At 39.7% G+C, this 22779-nt stretch overlaps 1 protein-coding gene across 13 annotated transcripts in view; it reads right to left on the bottom strand.

Annotated features, from left to right (window-relative positions):
- Positions 1-22779, bottom strand: part of clasp2 (cytoplasmic linker associated protein 2) — a 557389-nt gene that overhangs the window by 475952 nt on the left and 58658 nt on the right. For all 13 annotated transcript variants that reach the window (XM_041189359.1, XM_041189360.1, XM_041189361.1 and 10 more), the window contains exons 4-6: positions 19522-19613; positions 18713-18788; positions 16157-16254 (exon numbers count right to left, since the gene is read on the bottom strand). In XM_041189359.1, the coding sequence (XP_041045293.1) occupies positions 16157-16254; positions 18713-18788; positions 19522-19613 (266 nt within the window). The remainder of the gene's footprint in view (positions 1-16156; positions 16255-18712; positions 18789-19521; positions 19614-22779) is intronic.

The following is a 22779-nucleotide window of genomic DNA, read 5'->3' as shown; positions in this document are numbered from 1 at the left end:
GTTTTTAAACACACCTAGAAACTGTTTGGTCTCATTCACCTTAATTGTTAAATACAAAATATTTCCAAGGCGGTTTCCCTGATTTTCCACATATTCCTTCAGTTTCTACTTTCTTCTTCCAATGCATTGTACGTGACTACGGAATACCATTCCAATTAGGAAAGGCCATCACTTCAACATTATTCCACTGAAAGTTATATTAGGGACACATAATTGAAAAGGCTAGGGACAGGGGTTAAAACATGCAAATTTTAAGGCCTAAATGAAACTCACTTTTGATCACTGCTAAAGGTCAAGACTACAGAAGGTGACACAATGGCTTGATAGGACATTGATGGAAAGGGAAGAGAAAAAAAAGCAGGTCTTGCCAATTGCCTAGAAATATTACCTATTCGCTACAATATACAAGAAAATTGAATTGTCACTTGAAAAGTATGAATCAAACCCTCTAAAGCAACCCTCTGAGTTGCAGGTCACTGATTATTTATCAGTATTTACCTGCACCCCAATCACTAGTAATGAAAGCAATAATGAAGAAAAGACAAATTATATTTAGTGCAGGGAGCCAAGACAAACCTAACGGATGAAAAATCAAGGCGAGAAAGGAAATTCAGAATGCAAATGATGTGCATAGAGACAAACTGCATAACTGTTTTTGGACAAATAATCCTAGAGATGCATGGAAGTGTATATATAAAATGTCAGGTTTCACATTTAAAAAGAGAAACGAACCCTTTTTGTCCACAGACAATCCTCATGATGTCGCAAATGAATTGAATAGATTTTATAACTAGTTTTAAAATGAAGAATTTGTGGAATGCGTAATTTTGCAGCTGGCTTCACTTCATGATTTAGAAGGATCTTGCATTACTATAAACAAATAGGAGGTAGAGAAGCAATTCAAGCAAGTGAATCAACACAAAACACGTGGCCCAGTTCAGATCAGCGGAAAACTTTTCAACAATGTGCTCATCAGTTGGTAGTTCCTTTCTCTGTGGTCTTTCAGAAATGGTTTAACATGTATACTGTTCCTTGCTATTGGAAATCAGCCATCATCATTCCGGTTGCTCAGAAGTCACAGCCTGCTGAGCTGAATGATTACTGACACAATTGCTCTTACATTAATAATCATGACATGTTTTGAGTGCATTGTGTCAAAGCCTCTTTTAGATCCACTTATTCCGCATGCAAGTCAGTGGACAATGCTGGTTTGACCTTGGTCCATTTGATCCAACAGCAAACAGACAGGTTAGGCAACTATGCTTGCACTACTTTTGCTGACTTCTCTTCAGCTTTAATACCATGCAACCATTCAAACTTACTGAGAAAATGAAAAAACCTAGATGTCAATCTTACTCTTTTACTTTGGATCAGTGATTTCTTTCATAACAGAACCCAGAACAGGTCATTGAGTGTATTTAAGACCAAGACAGATAGGTTCTTGATTGGTAAGGGGATCAAAGGTTACGGGGAGAATGGAGTTGAGAAACTTATCAGCCATGATTGAATGACAGAGCAGACTCGATGGGCCGATTGGCCTAATTTCTGCTCCTATGTCTTATGGTCTAATAGTTGTCAGTCTCCAGGATTTACTCAGAGCTCACATTAACGATTAGTGGGTCGCCTCAGGGCTATTTACTCTGACCTTTGCTTTTCATCCTCTACACAAAAGATTGCTGATCAGGGCATGACAACATAACAATCTTGAAGTATGCTAATGATACAGTACTTGTAGGTCGCATAAGGACTCAAGGTCAACTATCGGAACTCTGGAGAGGTTCGTAAAATGGTGCAATAACAATTCTCTAAAACTGAAACTTACTGAGAAAATGAAAAAACCTAGATGTCAATCTTACTCTTTTACTTTGGATCAGTGATTTCTTTCATAACAGAACCCAGAACAGGTCATTGAGTGTATTTAAGACCGAGACAGATAGGTTCTTGATTGGTAAGGGGATCAAAGGTTACGGGGAGAATGGGGTTGAGAAACTTATCAGCCATGATTGAATGACGGAGCAGACTCGATGGGCCGATTGGCAGAATGAAAACAAAACAAAATGCATCAGGAAAAAGCCAATTAATGATATTGTCCCTATGAAAATTCATGATGCGGACATTCAAATAGTTACTAACCACAGTTATGTAGGTATCAAAGTAGATGATAAGCTGAATTGGAGGGAACAGTGTACATGTGGTGGCTCAGGGACACACGATTAAGCTACCTCAGAAAATCAAAATCCTTTTGAGTACATCACACAATCATGAAACTCTTCTATACAGCTCGAGTTGAGAGTGCTATCTATTTTGAATGTCTAGCCTGGTACTGCAGTCTTAGGAAAGGGTACACAGATGACTGAACCAGGCAGGCAGAGGAAACTCAGGCCAGTGAGTTTATTTGCACAGAAGCCTCCCTCATAAATCAAATTTTCTTGAATCCTAATTAAATTCTAAAGGATAAGTCTCCTCATTAAATCCATATTGAGGGTCTAAGTGTCAAGAAGCCATTGTGTAGGCAGACCCACTGACTCCACGAGCAAGGTGAGCTAATCAGATGCAAATAGTATCCTTTCGGTTCCTTTTTAAAATGGACCTGGACATCCTCAGATGTGAGGTGAGTCTGTTAGCAGCTCTGCAGGCATAATGAGTTTCAGTGTGCAAGTTTCCTGGCTTTGTGATTACAAGGGGTCTGTACAGTGAGATGTGTGGTAGCAGCTCCCAGGACAAGGACCAACCCCATGGTTATGTGGCTTGTAGCACCATAGTTTTTGCTTCACAGAAAGAGAGAGAAAGCGTGAGTGAAAGCTTGGCTCGATTCGCTCTCCAACTGCCAGGGTTAAAACAATAATTGTATTTTCCAATTATAACTTGATCGATTAGCTCAGTTAGAGAGTTATCTTTAAAAGTCCAGATCTTTAGTCCAAGCAATTAACTTCTGACTGGTTAGCTTCTCATTGTTGAATACTGTGGATGGCTACCATTGTGTCTTTGACAAGGCAGGAACAGGGTTGTTTACCATTCTCAGGGGGTATCATTGTAAAGGATGTTGCAGACTTCTTGTCCATGGGATGTGTGGTGCAGTAATTAGATTTGGCCATCTTGTTGTAGGTTTGAAATCACCTTAGTCTGTCTCAAAGAAAAGCTTTTAGACGCCCAATATTTGACATAAGGACATCTCCGTAACTCCTTGACATCCAGAGGTCTCCCTATTTGGGAGTCCCGCCCTTTTTCTTTCTGGGAACATATTTGTTTTTTTACCCCTATCTCCTCCTTTAATGCCTCTACTGCTCTGACACCGATTTACCTTCAAAGTATTTGTTTTCAGACCACTTTACCTAAATCACATCTCAGCTTAGTAAAATTGGCCTTTCACCAATTTAAGTATTTCCCTCGTCTATCTCTACCTTTTTCCATACTATTCTAAATTTAACTCAATTATCACCACCACCACCAAAATACATTCCACTGATGTGCCTTCTACCTGTCCAGCCTCATTTGCTGGAACTTCCAGAACTGACTCTTGTTGGGTTTTCGCATACAGGCAAAACAAAGGGTCTCAGAAGCATTTCAGCACACTCCAAACTTTTATTCACGTTTTCCCCCCCTATTTACTGACCTATTGTTTCTGCACTTGTCAGCAATTTGTCTGCATACTTGTTCTTGCATCTCCCTCCGGTTGTTGAAGTGTATGGTCAGTGTGATTGCCTATTTTTTATTCATCATTTCATCCCATATGGCCTCATCTCAATTCTTCCAGCACGCCATCCCTTCTCATCTGTCCATCAACTTGCCAACAGACCATACCCGGAGGAACAATGTGGCTTTACAGCAAGCAGATACACAATAAGCATGATCTTCTCCATACAGCAGCTTCAAGAGAAATGCAGAGAGCAGCAAACACCACTCTACCTTGCATTTGTAGATCTCACAGAAGCATTTGAACTAGGAGCAGGGCAGGCCTCCACCAGATACTAGAGAAACCTGGCTGTCCTCCCAAGCTTTGCAGCCTTTTATGCCCCTTTCATTGATGACAGGCATGACACTATTCAGCTCAACAGCTCCACCACTGTCAGCTTTGAGATCAAGAATGGAGTCAAACAGGGCTGCATCTAAGCCCCTACTCAGTTTGGTATCCTTTTCTCTGTCCTACAGACTTAGATTTGCCCTGTCGACAGGAAAGCAGTATACTTATACACATGATCAGATAGGAAACTCCTCAACCTATCAAGACTGAAAGCCAAGACTCATGTCCTGATCAGAGAACTTCAGTATGCCGATGATACTGCATGAGTTGCGCAGGCAGAGAAGCAGCTCCACAGACTCTGTCTATGGTACAACTCAATACCACTCCCACTGGATGCAGTCAGCAAAATGTGCCACCTTGGATCTCGGGTGATAAACCATCTCTTGACGAAGAGCTCAGTACACACATGGGAAAGGCAGCCGTCAACTTTGGCCAGCTAACAAAATGGGTATAGGAAAAAACAACAAACCGACCCACAGGACCAAAATGCTTATCTATAAGGCCTGCATTCTCAGAACATTGGTGGATAGCAGCGAAGTCTGGACAACTTACACCTACCAAGAACAACAGCTCAATATGTACCTACAACACATGCTTGGTATCACATGAAAAGACATGGTCACTAATGAAGCATTGCTTTCTAGGGCAAACATGCCAAGCATGGTAGTGTTAATCAAGCAAAGGCAGCTTTGCTGGACTTGGGGAAGCTGGCAGTTAAAGTTGATGCCAGAGTTAAACTTTTGGCTTCCCAGTCAGGACAGTTCGTGCAGCAATTTTGTTTTGAAAAAGCAAAAGAAAAAAGCTGCAAGAAAGGCTAAGAAAAATATTCCCCATTCAGTGATGAATTTTCAACTGGCAGTAAGCAAAGCCTTTTGGGCAAGGGAATTCCAGCTTTCCACGATGCTGCACGTGTAAAATTCCTCCCTGGTTTGACTCCTGAATTGGCACAGTGCCACCTTGTTCTCAATTCCCCTACCAAAGGTAGTGTAAATGCTCATTTGAATCCTTTTAAATACCTCAAGAACCAGTCCTCAATTTAACCCTCCAAGCCCTGGAATAAAACGGGGGAATCTGTGCTGTAACCCTCCAATATGTATCTGTGTGTGAGAGTGAGAGTGAGTGAGCGTGAGAGGGAGAAACTAGTTAAATGTTTTACTTATTTGTTTCGTTAACTTAACTCCCCCTAAAGTAAGGCGAGTCAACACAAGGGAGCTGCTAATTGAGGTCTATCTGTTCAGTCCAACTTAAGTCTCAAGTATTTTCCAGTTAAATTACTCAGTAATTTAATAAACGAAGGGATGAGAGGACACCTTAGTCTTGTGGAGTGCACATCCTCTTAACATGTGGGAACATCAGAATACTTCTAGTGTCCAGGACAGCCACATGTGGAAGTAATTTTCAGAACTTGAGCAGCAGTTGGTGTCAATGCACTGCAGCTGTGAGTTTGAGCATTTCATGGATGTGTGAAGCTTAAAGGTATGCAGGTAGAGATGGAATGGGTGATCACCAGGTAGGCAAGGAGGACCAGGCATGTAGTACAGGAGACCCAAATGAATTATGCTCTTCAACTGATACTGTTAAGAGTAATGGCTCTTCTGGGGAGTGCAACAGAGTCCACAGCACCACAGTTAGCTCAGCTGTACAGTGAAGCAGAGGAAGATTAAGAAAGCAATACTGATAGGGGACTGTATTGTTAGGGGGAAAGACAGGTATTTCCACAGCCTCAGGTGTGAATCGAGCTATGTTGTCACCCTGGTGCAGGGTCCATGATGTCACTGAGCAGTTGCAGAGCACTCTGAGGGGAGGGCAAACAACTAGAGGTTGTGGTCCATATGGGTACCAAAATCATCAGTAGAAAGAGGAACGAGGTCTTGCTGGCAGATTTTAGGGAGCTAGGAAAGAACTGAGCAAGAACTCAAAAGTAGTTTTTAAAATTCTTTTGTGGGATGGGGGCACTGCTGGCAGGGCCAACATTTGTTGCCCATCCCTACTTGCCCTTGAACTGAGGGGACTAAGCCATTTCAAAGCACATTTGAGAGTCAACCACATTGCTGTGGGTCTGAAGTCACATGCAGGCCAGACTGGGGAAGGACCACAGATTTCACAACATGAATTGGCCAAATGGTTGGGTGAATTGTTACAACCAGTGTTAAGCAAGTGTTGCACATACACGGTGAAGCTACTGTGTCCAAGTGCTCATTTGACATTGCTAGCCTATTCACCAATGTTCCACTTAAGGAAGCCATAGATATTTGCGCTGCAGCACTATATCTTGGCAATCTAGACCCACCACCATTGCGTGAATCAGGGGTACTGCCCAGCAGGCATAATGGGCAGGAAGCTCAATGAAAGAATGGGATGGGGCCATTGGCTGTAATGAACCAGCACCGAGTGCCTAGATGAGCCCGAAGGATGCCACGAAAGGTACAGAGGGAAGCTGTTGGCCTATCCAACAGTGAGTCAAGCATGGAAAGGTAGGAAGAAGGTTAAAGAGTAATTGAAGGGTTGAGAGGGGCAGGGTGGAATTGGGAGGGCAGGGAACCCACGAGTGGAGGTATGACAACTGAAAAGAGGTAATGACAACTGAAGAGAGTCTAGAGGGATAAAGAGAAAAGTTAAAAAAGTACAGTAAAAGGGGAACTTGACTGATGGCCTCGGGTGTGGAGAAACAGTCAAAACGCGCATACAAATGAACAGAGGGAGAGCTCAAGTGACATAGCTCTAGTTACAATAAGACATGTGATAGTAAATGGGCAATAGGAAATAGATCATTATAATAGGATGGAGCCCAGTGTTAAAGCCAGAGGTCCCATGGTGGAATAATGATGACTTTGGAAGGGTGGAATCAGCATGAAGCGTCAATGAGCTCGAGCGAGTTTGGAGACAGGTGAATTAAGTGAAGTCCAGAAGCTGTTTGAGGGTAGTATATCAGAGGACACATTGATGTAAGTATTTTAGTAGGAATGCAAATCTAGGAGGTTGTCATGACTCACTGGGGATAGTGCGCCTTGATATCAAGTCCCACTGTTCCCCAAGCCGTGACAAATGTGAGAAGTTTGACCAAACCACCAGATTGCCCAAATCTACCTCAACAGTTTAAGTTAGGTTAATAGAATATGAGCACCAGGTTTATAAACTTAGTACGTAAATAACTATTTATTTATAACCGGTGGCAAAACAAAGAAATATGAACTGCTAATTTCTAACCCTATAATCCCTATACACGTACACAAAACACATAAGACACACAAAACATGAATTTCAAGGGTGGGATAAAACAGTTCAATAGCACCAATCGTACAAGATTCGATGGGTTGATTTTGTTCGATGTCTTGCAAATTCCTTTCAGTTCTTGTTGATGACACAAGGTGGTCTTCCAGCACTTTCAGTATTTAGTTCACAGGTTGAGAACTTGCTTTTCAATTACACTAACAACGGTTTTCCCCCTCTTCCTTTTTACAGAGGTTTCCTCAGAGAGAGAGCTGGTTCTTGAGATATGAGGAAAAGAGATTAGATGTTTTCTCTTTGCAGGCCAGGAGCTTTCTGCTACCTTGTTCTCCATGCAAAAACTTGGTCACCTAGTCAAGAGCCAATTAAAATGCTGTTGTCAGGCAGCTCTGTTAGTCCAGGACTACTTTCCAGTACCATCCTGTCTTTCATGGCACACTGTTCCAGGACTGCAACATTGTATATATGTCTCATCGTGTTCCAGTGGACATATCTTTCAACCTGCAACCATTGTAATTCTAATCCACAGTCCAACAGAAAATAAAAAGATATGTTCCTTACAAGGTGTACAGAGTCAGTTGCAGGACAGATGGTGGCAAAGTTGGACATTACACAATAACCAAGCAGAAGTTTATTTCTGATATCCTGGCCAGGAACAGAGTGAAGCTGAAAAACCAGTCAAACCAGAGGCCAGACACATGCTCAGCAAGAGACACAAGTCTCTCAATCACAGGGTCTTGGTGGGGGAAGAGCAGTAGATTGAGCCAAGATACCTTATGTATTACAAAAGAGCAGCAAATCAGAGACAGAAGTTGGGGCTTCAGTGTAGCCCAAAGCAGAAACATCTTCTTGATGTTAAGGGGAGCCCAGGAATTTGAAACCAAGCTTGAAATAAGGTATAGATCTAGATTTTTCCAGATATTATCCACACGTCACAGATCAAAATCAAAAACTGATTATAGGCAGCAATGTTTAAAAAAAAAAAATCCAGCAAATTCGAGGAACTTGAAGCCAGAAAAGGCAAAATCCACAGCCAAATCTTTACCACAGGTCACAAGGTGAGGTCAGAACACAAGAAATAAGAGAAGTAGACCACGCGATCCATCAAGCTTGCTTTGCCATTCAATACAATAATGGCTGATCTTGGGCTTCAACTCCATTTTCCCACCCACTCCCCATGTCCCTCAGATTTTTGATGTCTCAGGGAATTATCTATCCCAGCCATAAATGTATTCAACAATGGAGCATCCACAACACTCTGTGGTAGAGAATTCCAAAGATTTTTGAGTGAAGTCATTTCCCCTCATCTCAGTCCCAGATGATCAGTCTTCTTATCTTGAGACTGTGCCCCTGTGTCAGCGTCCACTAGCAAGCCCCTTCAGGATTTTGTAGGCTTCAATGAGATTGCCTCTCATTTTTAACTCCAGAGAAAATAAGCCCAATTTACTCAGCCTCTCATCACAGGGAAACCCCCTCATCCCAGGGACCAATTTAGCGAACCTTTGCTTTATGCCTCTAATGCAATTAGATCCTTACTTAAATGTGGCAGCAACACCTGCACACAGTACTCCAGATGTGGTCTCACCAAACCCCTCAACAATGTAGCAGGAATTCTTTATTCCTGTACTCCAATCCCCTTGCAATGAAGGGCAAACATGCCACGCGCCTTCCTAATTGCTACACCTGCGTGCTAACTTTCTGCATTCCTTTGCATACCCAAGTCTCTTTGAACATCAACATTTAAAAGTTTATCAACTTATAACAAATGTTCTGCATTTTCATTCTTATGACCGAAGTGAATAACTTCAGACTCCCCGACATTATACCCAAGCTGCCATATTGTTGCCCACTCACTCAACCTGCCCAAATCCCTTTGCAGCCTGTGTCCTCCCCACAGCCTACCTTTCTATCAGCTTGGTATCATCAGCGAACCTAGATACATTACTCTGTGGGCTGTTCATCTAAGTCTTGAATATAGATTGTAAATAGCTGAGACCCAAACAGCTGATCTTTGTGGCACCCCACGATTCAATGCTTGCCAACTTGAAAAAGCCTCATTTCTGCCCACTCTATTTTCTATCCGTTAACCAATCCTCTATCCATGCTAATATATTACCCCAACTCCATGAGCCTTTATCTTGCCTATGAACCTTTTGTGTGGCACCTTTCCTTTTGGAAATCCAGCAATACAACATCTACAGGCTCCCCTTTATCTACCCTAGGAGTTACATCTCAAAGAGCTCACATAAATTTGTCGAACAAGATTTCCCTTCAGTAAAAAAAACCATGTTGACAAATTCTAATCATTTTGCCCTTTTCTAAGTGCATTAAGACTTACTTAATAACAGAAACCAGAATTTTCCCAACAACTGATGTTAGGCTAACAGGCCTGTAGCTTACTGCTTTCTGTTTCCCTCCTTTTTTGAAAAGCAATATAACATTTGCCAACTTTCAATCTAGTGCAACCATTCCTGAATATAAGGAATTTTGGAAAATCATAGCCAGCACACCCACTTTCTCTGTATTTCTCTTTTAGAACCCTAGAGTGTAAGCCATCAGGTCCCAGGGATTCATCGGAATTTAGTCCCTTACGTTTAGTCCCTTAAATCAGGGGATGCTGTTTGAGGCATCAGACTGAGGCCATTTAGATTCAACTAATGGTTAACTTTAAGTTTGGGCAGAAATCCACCAACGTTAAAATCAGGGGAACTCGATCAGCAGGATGAGGATTTAAATAGGAGAAAGAGCAGCAGATGACAGCAGGTGGCCACAGATATATGGACAGAGCAGGGAGCTCCATAGGAAGCTGACTACCCAGGAGCCATCTTGAAATCCAGGGCTTTGGCCAGACCACACCTTAAGTACTGTGTACAGTTTTGGTCTTCATACATAAGGAAGGATATACTTGCCTGAGAGAGGGTGCAACACAAAAAAGGTTCACTAGATTGATTCCCGAGATGCGAAGATTATCCTATAAAGAGAAAGTGAGCAGAAATGGCCTAGAATCGCTGAAATTTAGAACAATGAAAAGTGATCTCATTCAAACATACAAGATTCTGCGAGTAGACGCTCAGGCTGTGCAGAGTCCAATTCCTCCCGGCTGGACAGTCGAGAACTAGAGGGCAAATTCTTCAGTTAAAAGGGGATTCATTTCTGACTGAGATGTGCAGAAATTTCCTCTGAGGGTTGTGAATCTATGGAATCCTCTGCCTTACAGGACAGAGTGCTGAGTCACTGAATAAACCTAAGGCTGGGATTGATGTATTTTTGGCTTCTCAGGGATATGGGGATCAGGTGGGAAAATGGACTCAAGGTCAAGCAGCAGCAGCGATTTTATTGTATGACAGAGCTGGCTTGTGTATGTCCATCTCCTGTTCCTATGATACGTTCAATTCTCCATCAAACTCTGGTCTCTCTCTTCTGTTTTCTACATGTTTCCAACAAAGTTTAAAAAAAAGCTCAAAGCAGAGGACCTTCAGCACTTTACTATTTATAACTGAAAAGAGCTATGTTGCCCAAGCTTTTTGTCTTGCACTCATCAGGACAAAACTAAGAATACCACATTTCAAAATATAACAACTTATACTACCAGTGAAAAAGTTGCTGATTGGTCAAGGTGCTGCCATGGAGAAAGCAATAGGAAACTACAGGCACCCCAAGCTCCCAGATAGTTCAAAAAAAAGCAAGGCTTGAGCATATTTCTTTTTGTGCGCAGAGAATATGTACCCACATATGAACGCATATCGCTTCCAGCAAACGTAAATGAGTGACATGATGAGCTCGACTGATTCTTAAATTGGTTGTTGGTGTTGCTATTAGCACACTCAGGATTGCTTAGCAAGTGCTGTCCAATCACAATCGCATCTAACAGCAGACTTTTGTTTTGCATTTTGCAAGCAGGAGCTGGCTCAGTATGGTTTGTACTCTGCCTTTTACACACAACCGAAGGATCATGATGTTCGATTCTATCAATGATTTGGACGTACAGTTTACGGACTTGACATCACACTAGCATTTAAGTTTTTCGCAATGTTGTTTAATTGTGCGGTCGGCAGTACGTCTTTTTGGACTACAGGAGTGTCCGATAGTGGAAAATGCCATTTGTGTAATCACTGCACAGCAGCAGTGTGAAATGGCTTGTTTGACCTATTGCTCAAACTTCTTCGATACTTTGCCTTTCCTGGATAATCTGTGGTAGATGGAGACTTTTGAGGGGCAAAAATGATAGTCTTTGGCTATTTGCGATTTTGTGAGATACACAATAAACAAAGATCTGATCAAGAAAGCTATTGTCCTGCAGGTTAGCTTAGATGCGTTCTATTTCTGTTGTGATTAAAGTATAATAATTTTCATTATATTTTTCTGATTTATTGTGAAGTAGGTTTATGAGGGTTACTCCTGTCGGGTCTGTCTGTGCGATTTAATTGCATTTGTGGTCAAGTAGACGGCAAGCTTTAAATCATCAAAAGAAGAGCTTGATATGCTCATGAGTAAACATGGATGAAGGAAATTTGCATTTTTAGGGAAATGAAGAGATTTGTATTTCAAAGGGGATCTTAAGTCTGTTTACAACTAGCCAGATAAGCAGGGCTAAGGAGTGTGTTTATTTTTCTCCAAAAGTTACTGACAATATTGGTAACATGAAAGTTTTTATATTATGAGGAAGATACAGTTTCAAAGACATATGGAACAATAGAATTTACATACTAAAAAGAGAGAAACGTACATACATAAAGGAGAATTAAAGGCGATATGGGAAGAAGGCCATGTGCCTCCAGTCATGTGTGTATAAGTCTGCTATATAACAAAACTGAAGTTGGGGAAAAGCCATTTGGAATGCCACTGGCAAGTGGGTATTGTGTTAACTTACTGTTTCTGTTTAAATTTAAAATCTATTTTTGGACCCTTGTCTTAAAGCGAGTATGTAACTGGAAGTCAGGTTAATTAGGAATTTTAGGAGTTATTATAGTAGTAATTGTAGTCTTATGTATGTGCTTGAAATCTTTTATATTTGTTAATAAATATTTGAAATTTAATTTTTAAAATCTCTAAAAGTCTTGGTGGACTTATTACTTTTGAATTCCATGCACATATCTTCTCATAATAAATACAAATTGCAAAACCGTTATGATCGTGCGACCAATTTTCCCTCATGGATTTGGTCCACCTGGCATACATCATCTAGCATGTCATAATACTGTGTCAAGCTTGCAAGGAAAGCAAATGGCTAGGGCCTTATTTACAATGTTGCTGATAAGCATAATCTTATAGCATTTGGATTGTTTTTTCAAAATGACCTTGCTAACCTGTGGCATAACTTTTCATAATTGGTATTTGCATTTAGATTACCTTGTTCCTATACCCAACCTAGACTTGCACCTTCCAAGCAACATGCCTTATCAAAATATACCACCTCACATTTATGTGTTGAACTTAATTTACCAATTATTTGTCCATTCTGCAAGTTTATTATCTTCCTTTAATTTGTTGCCGTCCTCTTCAGTATTGACCATTTTCCCAATTTGTTGTCGCCCATGAATTTAGAAATTGCGCATTTTATTCCATAGTCCAAATGTAAATTGTGAACAGCAATGGAATACCACTTCCACCTTCTGCAACTCAGTTTTATTCTGTCTTGAAGCCAACTAGCAATCCATTCTGCCACTGAATCCACATTCGCTGACCTTATTCGTTTGTCTATTATGGGGCACGTTCATCTAAGCCCTTTTGCAAATCCAGATAAATTACCGACATCATTGCCACTGTCTCCTCTGTGACCTTCATCTCGAATTTTTTTGAGCATGGTCAAGCAAGGCTTGCCCAGTAAAATCCATTCATTATATTTTTCATTTCTCAATGTTGTCTTTCCTCTCCTTTGGGAAGGATTCCATAATTTGTCCTATCACCAATGTTAAGCTGACTTGTCAAAATTCCTGCACATGTTCTGTGCCCCTTCTTAAATATAACAATCACATTAGCTATCTGCCAGTCCTATGGCACAATACCCTTCTCTAACAAATGATTAAATATGTTTAGCAATGCTTCTGATATACCTTCCCAAGATTTTTTTTAATATGTGTGGATGCCATCCATCCAGACCAGGGCTTTGTCCTCAGTTTCTTTAGTTTACTCTATACATCCCTTATTTTAAATACGCTATTATAAAATGTCATGTCCCTAGTAAATACCAAAGCAAAATAATTATTTAACATTTCTGCCATTTTTCTATCGTTACCTGTGGTATTATCATGTCTATCTTTTCATGGTCTGATTCCATGACAGCCATTTTTTAGAAAATCTATGCACCCATAAAATATTTTACTATTTTGTTTGATGTTCCTTGATAATTTAATTTCATTTATTCCTCATGGCCTACCTGATTGCTTTTTTTGACTTCTCTAATTTCTTTGCATCCTCTGTCAGCCTGCTATGTACTTAACGCACGCCTCCTTCCTAATCCTCAGCTGTTCCCTTATGTCTTCATCCATCCAATAGTGTTTAGTTTGTTATTTCCTTTCAGCAGAACATATTTTTCCTGCACTCTGTTGAATACGGTTTTAAATGTTACCCACTGCTTTTCTACATCTTTGTTTACCAATGTAGTTGCCCATTCTATTTTACCTAAGTTCTATTCTCAGCCCCTCAAAATCAGCCTTTTTTCAATCTATGAACTTGGTTTTCAATATACTTACGTCCTTCTTCACCATCTTAAACATATCATACTATGGTGACTATTGGAAGCAATGTTTCCCTACTTTGGCCTCTTATCTGCTCTGGTTCATTCCAATTCACTGGATCCAATGAATTGTCTCTTGTTTGCCTATTTACATACTGGGTTAGAAAGCAGTACTGTACACATTGTAGGAAATGCATTCCCCTTATCCCTTTACTTACTTCTTCTGTCCAATGAATAACAGGGTTGGTGAAATCACCATCATTATTATTCCGTTTTTTACTCAATTCCCTAACTGGTCTGCGTATTTCTTCCACCACCTCCCTTCCACTGGTTGGTGGCCTGTAGATGATACCCTTTCAGTGTGATGGATGCTTGATTATCCTTATGGATTCTATTTTTGCCTTGCTGTTCCATTAGGTTCAGTACTAGGACCACTGCTTTTCTTGATAAACAGGAATGGTTTGGATTTACAGGGCAAAACTTCAAAATCTGCAGATGATGCAAAACTTGAAAGTATCAACGAAGGAGGATAGCGATAGACTTTAACCAAACTTAAGACAGGCTGGTGAAATGGGCAGACATGTGGCAGATGAAATTTAAAGCAGAGAAATATGTAGTGATGTCTGTCAAAATGTGATAGTCAATGTAAACTAGATGATACCATTCTAAAGGGGGTGCAGGAACAGAGGCCTGGGAATATACATGCACAAATTGTTGATGATAGCAGGTAGCTTGAGAAAATTGCTTTAAAAAAGCTACTTACATCAAACCTTAAAAAAACATGAGTGCGGCCTCAGCTGGAGTTTCATATTCAATTCTGTGTACTACACTTTTGGAAATAGAGTGCAAAAAAATTCACTGCAGTGATTCCAGGGATGAGGGACTTCAGTTATGTGAAAAGATTAGAGGATCTGGGATTGTTCTCCTTACGGAAGGTTGAGTGGCAATTTAACAGAGGTGTTCAAAATCATGAAGTATCTAGACAGGGTAGGTAGAAATTGATCCCATTGGCTGAAAGGTCAAGAACCAGAAAATACCAATCTGAAAGTGATTGGTAAAAGTAGCAAGCATGACATGAGGCAAAACATTTTTACACCAAGTGTTTAGGATCTGGAATGCATTCTCTGCAGCTATGTTGGAGGCAGATTCAAATGCTGCTTTCAAACGAGAATTAGCTAAGCTAATTTGCAGGGCTATGGGAAAAGTGCGAGTAAGTGGGACTAGCCGAGTTGCTTTTGCTAAGAGCCAGCAGGGACATGGCAGACCAAATGCCCACCTTCTGTGCTGTAATCATTCTATGATTCTATAAATTTCCCCAGAGATAAAGAAAGGCTCATTCAAACATGTGCAAAAAATGGTATACAGAGGAATTTCCTAGTGTAATTTAACTAATTTGTTTATTACTTACCCTTAAGTTGGCATTATCAGGTGGTCTGCTGGACACATCACAGAATCACACTTCAAAAGGCGTGTCTTATTTGTAGAGAGATAATTAGATAAATATTTGAAGCAGAAAAAAAATGCTAGAATATGAGGAGGGTGGGGGAGTAAGGCGAACTGGATTATTCTTCACAAGAGCCAAATGGCCCAGTGTTATACAATTCTAACATTATAAGATTAGTTGAAATTATGGAAAAGATTTTATAATTGCTTGATTTTGTCCAATTTGTCTTACTTATTGTAAACTTCTACACTGATCTACTTCAATGCATTATAACTTTAGATTCTTAAGAGTTTCCCTTCAATTTTGTTTCTTTAACACACATAGTTACTTATTTACTACACCATAGTATCTTTCTATCCATAACTTTCCAGCTCAATTCCTAGAAGGATACCATTATACCAATGCATTTGAGCTTTACAGCATTTCATGTGGAATACTTATGCACTTACCTGAACTACCTAGAGAAACAATGTCAATGTAAACACTAATAATAAAGTCTAGTGTGTTTCCAACAAGTAGGTTCAAAACTTGAATTATTGCAATTTAGTCAGGTTCCTACATTTTGCATCATTTTTTAATATATGTATCAACAACTGATTAACAGATGAAACATTTAAAGGTTTCGGAGCCTTAAATTGTCACCCCTTATGGAACAACGTATTACAATTTGTTTCAATAAACATCACTGAAGCTAAGGAACAAAAATTCCCAAATCAATGGTGTTGAACCGACACAGCATACAGTCTACAAAATGGTTGATCATGATTAATTCATTAAAGTAATTTACCGTGCTTGTGGAACTCCCTTTTTGCTGAGGTCAGCTCGCACTTTCTCCCCAACATGACGATAAATTTCCACCATAGCACTCATGGCTGTATCCCTGACCTGTGGAGGTGCAGTGGAAACCCATTACTGTATATTCAATTAAGAGGAATGGTGGCAGGACAAGGTTGGGAGGTGGGTGAAGGACATGGGATGGATTAAAAAAGATGTCACTGATCAGACATTAATGCAATATGACTCATTAACTACCTCATGGCACACTTTGAACAATAAATACCAAGTCAGTTACTAGCACACTGACATGTTAAGTTATCCTTTTTCACCTGAAGTGGAATTGCAGCATGACAACCAGTTCCAGTGCTGCTTGGTTAGGGGCAAACTAAAGTCAGATCTCATTATTTTTTTTATTGTTATTAAGCAACCTCTGCTGCAAATGCAGTGTAAACATTTGCCAGGGACAAAATAGGCTGGACAGTAATACTGGGGGAGCTGAAAAGCTAACTAATACTCAATGTCAGGACACACCTACAAATAATAGCTATATTGAGATAATGAGAGCCAGCTGCTACATGGAATCTGCTCAGGAGATAGAATACAATGCCATGAGAAGCAAACTAACCGATTTTTAAAATTCATTCATGGGATGTGGGCATTGCTGGCTAGGCCAGCATTTATTGCCCATCCCCTAATACCCTTGTTCACAGAGCAGTTAAGAGTCAATCACATTGCTACGGGTCTGGAGTCACATTTAGGCCAGACCAGTTAAGGACAGCAGATGTCCTTCCCTAAAAAGGCATTAGTGAACCAGATGGGTTTTTATGACAATTGGCAATGGTTTCATGGTCACCATCAGACTTTTAATTCCAGTTTTTTATTGAATTTGAATTTCACCATCTGCCGTGGTGGGATTCAAACCCAGGTCCCCAGAGCATTACCCTGGGTCTCTAGAATACCAGTCCAGCAACGACAAAGGTGGCAAAACAAATGCAAGCATTATGCATTCTCAAACTATTTTACTGGTCATTTGTCACAAAGGTATTAATGAAATGAATAGAATGAAGAATATTTCTGTGATTAAGTAACAACTATCAGAAGCACACAACAAGGCAAATAAAACAAATGGATGAATTTTCAAATGTCAAGTTTCTGAAGGCAAACACCATCATCTGAAACTAGCAGTGAAACTGAAACTGGCAACCTACAGATCAAACTTTCCCATTCTGATACTGCTTTATATTATCAAAACTAGGTTTCAGAAGCTGTTGGGAATAAAACAATAAAACCATTCATTTGTGGGTGAGGTCAATAATATTAAACAATCAGAAACCCCATTGTGATTTTAAGGAGTATTCTGCAAAATACAGCAGCAAAAGAAATACTTCAGCTTGACTCAGTTTCTTTCCAGCATCAGATGGTTTTGGGTTCAAGTTCCAGTCTGTGGGCTGAGGACACTACCAAGGTTGACGCTTTATTGTCGCGCCAACCAAGTGCTGGATTATTGACAGTGTCATCTTTTATGACTGGACATTAAACAGAAATTGCATCATTCTGTTCAAGTGGATGTAATAAACCCCAAAACACTATTTCAAACGAGAGCAGCGAGTTCTCCTGGTGTCCAGGCCAGTAGTTAGACCTCAACCAGCACTACAAAGCAGTACATAACTCATTTATTTCATTTACCACTTGTGTGGCCAATCTGCACATAAACTTGATGCATCAGTTTACAAATCTGTAACATCCTCAAGCCCTGCGACACTTGGATCTCTGCATTCCTCCAATTCTTGGCCTTTGCATATCCTAGATCTTAGTCAATCAGAGGCAGCCGGGCCTTAAGCTGCCTAGACCCTTAGCTCTAGAATTCCTTCCATAAACATCTCTATCTCTCTCTCCTCTTTCAAGGCCCTCCTTCAAACCTATCTCTGTGACCAAGCACCCGTTCTGTTATCTCATGTGACCCAGTGTCATATGGAGTTTGATAAGGCTCAAGTGTTGAGATGTTTAATCACATTTAAGGCAAGATATAGTGCATCATCAGTGCCTAATGCAAGTTGCACTAGGTACTGATGATGTACTAGTGCAGGTTGTGTGTCTGTCCAGGCAAATGAACTGTGTTAATTTGTTCGTTAGTATATGTACTTATGAGTCAGCTGAAATTATGGCAGAGTAATAACACCATTAATTAGAAATTGCATCCTCAATCAATAATTTAAAAAGTGTACCAAAACCATTTGCTCAAAGGTATTTTGCTAATGATCATTCTTCTTTAAATCAATTTATTTCATGAACTAAATCTGAAATAGTCTAGTTAATGTTAATGGGCATACAATTTACGAAACTTAAGCAACTTACTTTGTTGCACAAAACAGATCACTCTTTTTAACACAACCGTTGGTGTCAACATACAAGTACAGTTTCAAGCAAATCATCTTACAGAAGACTTCAAACAATGGTGTACCAGAAATTGTTACAGAACAGTAAAAGAATTTTATCACAATGCAGATTTAAGCCACCGCATTCATTTTGTTTGATGCTGTGAACTGTTGAGAAATCATAAACATACCTGGCTGTTTGGATCTCCGAGTAGGTTGCATATGTGGGGTACTATTTTGCTTAATGTTAACGGTTGTGCTCCATAACTGCAGAAAAAGATGAGATTTATTTCAATGAATCGCATTGCAATTTTTTGGAAAAAAACTAAATACACACAGCACATTATCTATCTCTGCTCCAATCCATCTCAGGAGGGAAACTGCAACAGGACCATTACAATGCAAGTAGGTAAAGCTGGCATGCATTTCAACCCAAAGTATTGTAATCATATGCATATAATTTCAAGAAACTTTACTTTCAGTAATTATGAACAGTTCACTTTTGTCTATTCCTCAGAACTGTCTCAAATTAAACTAATCCACATTAAAAAAAACTTGTAATCTTGAAATATAAAAGGAAGAGATGAGCAGGTAGCAGCTTAAATTTTGCAATACAATAATCAACAGATTGAATAAGTGTAGGGCAAATTCACCACAGATTACTTCCTCACAGATGGGTTACTGTATTTATTAACAAAATAAACATGAAGTTGCTTGCTTCAAATGCTCAAAATCAAGGTGCCACTGAAACTGATGATTTTGGTCATACTTAGCAGTGAAAAATTTCTCCTGGATAAAAAAGCCGCTGTGAAAGCGCGCATAAATTGGGTATTCCATTTTTAAATGTGAAGAGCTCTACCTGAAAATCTCTGCTGACATTCAACATAATATTTATTAGGGAAGCAGACCGTGAACTGTCCTAACACTGTAAAACACTTGAAATAAGTCAAACATGTTCTATTAACAAGTCACATAAATGAAACAAGTACTTCTGACTTACATATTCAGTGTAGTGATGAGGCACAGACAGACTCCTTCACGTGTCCTAAAGTTCTTGTGTTTAAACCCTGAAGTTAATCGTTCCCAGACATACTGAAAAGAAAATTCATTGTAATGTTACAGAAGCCACCTCAAACATTACAGTTTTTCATGATATAATCTTCATTATATTGGGAAGATCAAACTCAGATTCAGTGATCACTTTTGCTATGATCCCCAGAGAGACGCAAAACTTTTAAAAAGAAATTTGAGCTTCCAGTTAATAACTGAAAGCATAAGAAGGAAATATTTCATGTTTTAAACACATTTACTGCAACAAAACACTCAAAAACACTTCATCAAATACTTGGGAGGCAACTTATACTTACAAATACAGAAATGAAATACCACTTTTTTTTATTTTTTAGCACAAACAAAAAAACACACTTCACAGATATATGTTGCACTGTCCTTTAAGATATTCAATTCTCCTGAAATCAGTCTAAAGTGATTCTTAACTCCCAAGGGTTGACTTCTGTTCTTATACTTTTTCGGCCTGCAAATTTAACACCAGAACTATTCTTCACAGCAATAATATGACTGGAGATTCTCCCTCTCACGCAAACTAGGCAAATCTTCTAACCTCACTTTAATTCCTCACGAAATTGGCCTTTTTAAACCAAGCTCGAGCTTCCACATGCATTGCAGTGAAGTGAACTGTACAGACTTTCAGACTCCAGCTGATCTCTCTCAGCCCCGGGCCCTGGCAGTTTAACTGTCTGTGTTTTCAGGGATATCTTAGAAATCCTTCCCCTTTCAAAGGACATTTCCTTGGTAACGTAAATCACATGGGTCTTGTATTCAGATAGAAATGCTGATTAACTATCCTTGAAAGCTCAACTTTCTTTCACTTTGGAATGAAAATGGACAGTTTAAAGCAACCCAGCATTCTCAACACTTTACTGGGAGCTTGGAGACTCACAGTCTATTCACTGTTAGTACACAGGCTGCTGCCATTGTCTGGAAGCATAAACACCTTGCACCTTATTCTCTGTAAAATAACCTGGGCCCTCTTTAATCTCAAACAATTAAACCATCCAGGCTTCAGGACAAGTCACATTTTATCTTAAAATTAAAGGCACAGTGCCAAAACACTTCTCACAAACATTAAATACAACACATTGCAGAATACCTCTGTTCAGTCCACAAGCATGCTCCCAAGAATCTGGTCACCTGTTATTGCAATTTTCCACTTGACTCCCAATCTGATCTTAACTGTTCTCCTGGACTACTGCAATTGTCACAAGGCTATGCCCCTTTATTTTTGAAAATATGTCTTTTCAACTTTCAATTGACTGGAAATTCTGCAGTTTGAAATGAGACAGGAAGAAGTACTTAAAAATGCAAGGCCACCTTCCAAAGTAAAGGTGAAAAAGCAAACAAGTGTGAAGAGAGGGACCTGTCCTATCCCATTGAAGCTTGTCACTGTCTAAGCAAGAGACTTAAAAAGCAAAGTGCTGGATATTAAAACAATGGATGTCAGAGGCAGATCCATCCAAAATCCCTTACACTTCACCCATTGTGTATGTACAGCAGACTACTGCAAAAAGATTGCATGTGACATGGAGTGTCAAGGCAGACTTCAGCAGAGGAAACAGGCTGAAAGAGGCTCTCCCTCTCTCTTTTGGAAAAAGAGTGTGTCACCTGGTTCAAGCAGTCAGCTATCAGAGACCTACCAGCAAACCAAGGTCTTGTAATCATTGCAACATCATCTACATCTGACCGCATCCAAGAAACCAGCTAACCCAAATCAGCCGCAACATTTAAAATTTATGCCTCAAGGAAAATCAAAGGGACCTTAACTGTATATTCTTTCAACTTTTTTTAAAAATTGGACTCTAACCCCCACCCTCACCTTATTTCTGGTGTGTGTGTGTGTGTGTGTGTGTGCGTGTGTGTATATGTGTATGTGTGAGAGAGAGAGACACACATATCACATTTTTACCTTTTTTACCCCCTGCTCGAGTTTAGTGGTAATAAATTTGCCTTCTTTTACTCAAGAAAAATTTGTTTGATTAGCTCTGCATAAATAGTTAAACACATCTGATTTGGAAAGGGCATATCCTCATGAAAAAGAAACTTAAACCTTTGTTGTGACCAATCGAGGAGTTTGAATAGTGGGGAGCCAATTCACTCCTTCTCACCTGGTCATAACACAATGAATCTCAACTTAAGCTCGGGAAACAGCACCTTATCTTTCAAGTCAGAAATTAAAAGTTTTAAGGACTCAATGGGTTCTACAATTCTTGATCATAACCCCCTACTCTATTTTCTCTTTGTAATGGTAGCAAATAGTGATAATTCTGTTTTTTACATTTATGCCTCCTTTAGACAAATGTTGTTCCTTCACTTGTCATGAGACAATATGAGATCATCTCATATTGCCTTGTACTTTTGCCCCTTCTGACATTTAATCTTTGCTGCCTTGTGTTCTATTCTTTCCTCTCCTTCCTGCCTTTTCCTGGGTTGCTCAAAAACTGTTACATCTGCGTAACCTCAGTTCTGACAAAGGATCATTGACTTGAAATGTTAAAATTATGTTGTCAGACCTGAATATCTCCAGTGTTTTCTGTTTTTATTTCATATTTCCTGCATCCACACTACTTGGCTCTCAAGTGTTCTGGATTCAGCACCACCAGCCTCTCCTATAAGCACCCTATAACCATTGACAATCAGTTTACCTTTGCTACCCAACATCTGATTTTATGATAGGATGAGCTGGAATTGGGTGGGGAGATAACAATGAAATACCCTTGTTGTGATAAAAATGAACTCGTATCTACCCTCATGTGTGTCCCTATCTTCTGATAGGTAAACTTACCAACACTTCAAAGAAATAAAGTTAATATATGCCAACAGTTTAAGGTTTAATTTCTAACATGACTCATAATAAAGCTGTCATTAACTTGAACATATTTCTCATTTCACACTCATGCATGTGACTTCACAAAATTTGTCTTAAATGGAGGATGATAAATGCTTAACCTTTGACCTTCCTCATCTCTCTATCCCCAAGGAATGGCTGTTTAGCTGCCAAACCTGCCTCAGCTCTTCTGCTGCAAAGGCCCTTATGCATACCTCTGTTACCTCTGGACACTATTCCAATGATTTCCTGACTGGCCTCCCATCTTCTACCCTAAATAAACTTCAGCTTATAAGAACATAGGATTTAGGTGCAGGAGTTGGCTATTCAGCCCTTTGAGCATACTCTGCCATTCAG

This window comes from Carcharodon carcharias, chromosome 6 (genome assembly GCF_017639515.1).
Source record: "Carcharodon carcharias isolate sCarCar2 chromosome 6, sCarCar2.pri, whole genome shotgun sequence".
Taxonomy (NCBI): Eukaryota; Metazoa; Chordata; class Chondrichthyes; order Lamniformes; family Lamnidae; genus Carcharodon; species Carcharodon carcharias.
The sequence above is the reverse complement of the archived record's forward strand: the minus strand, read 5'-3'. Positions and strand labels throughout refer to the sequence as shown.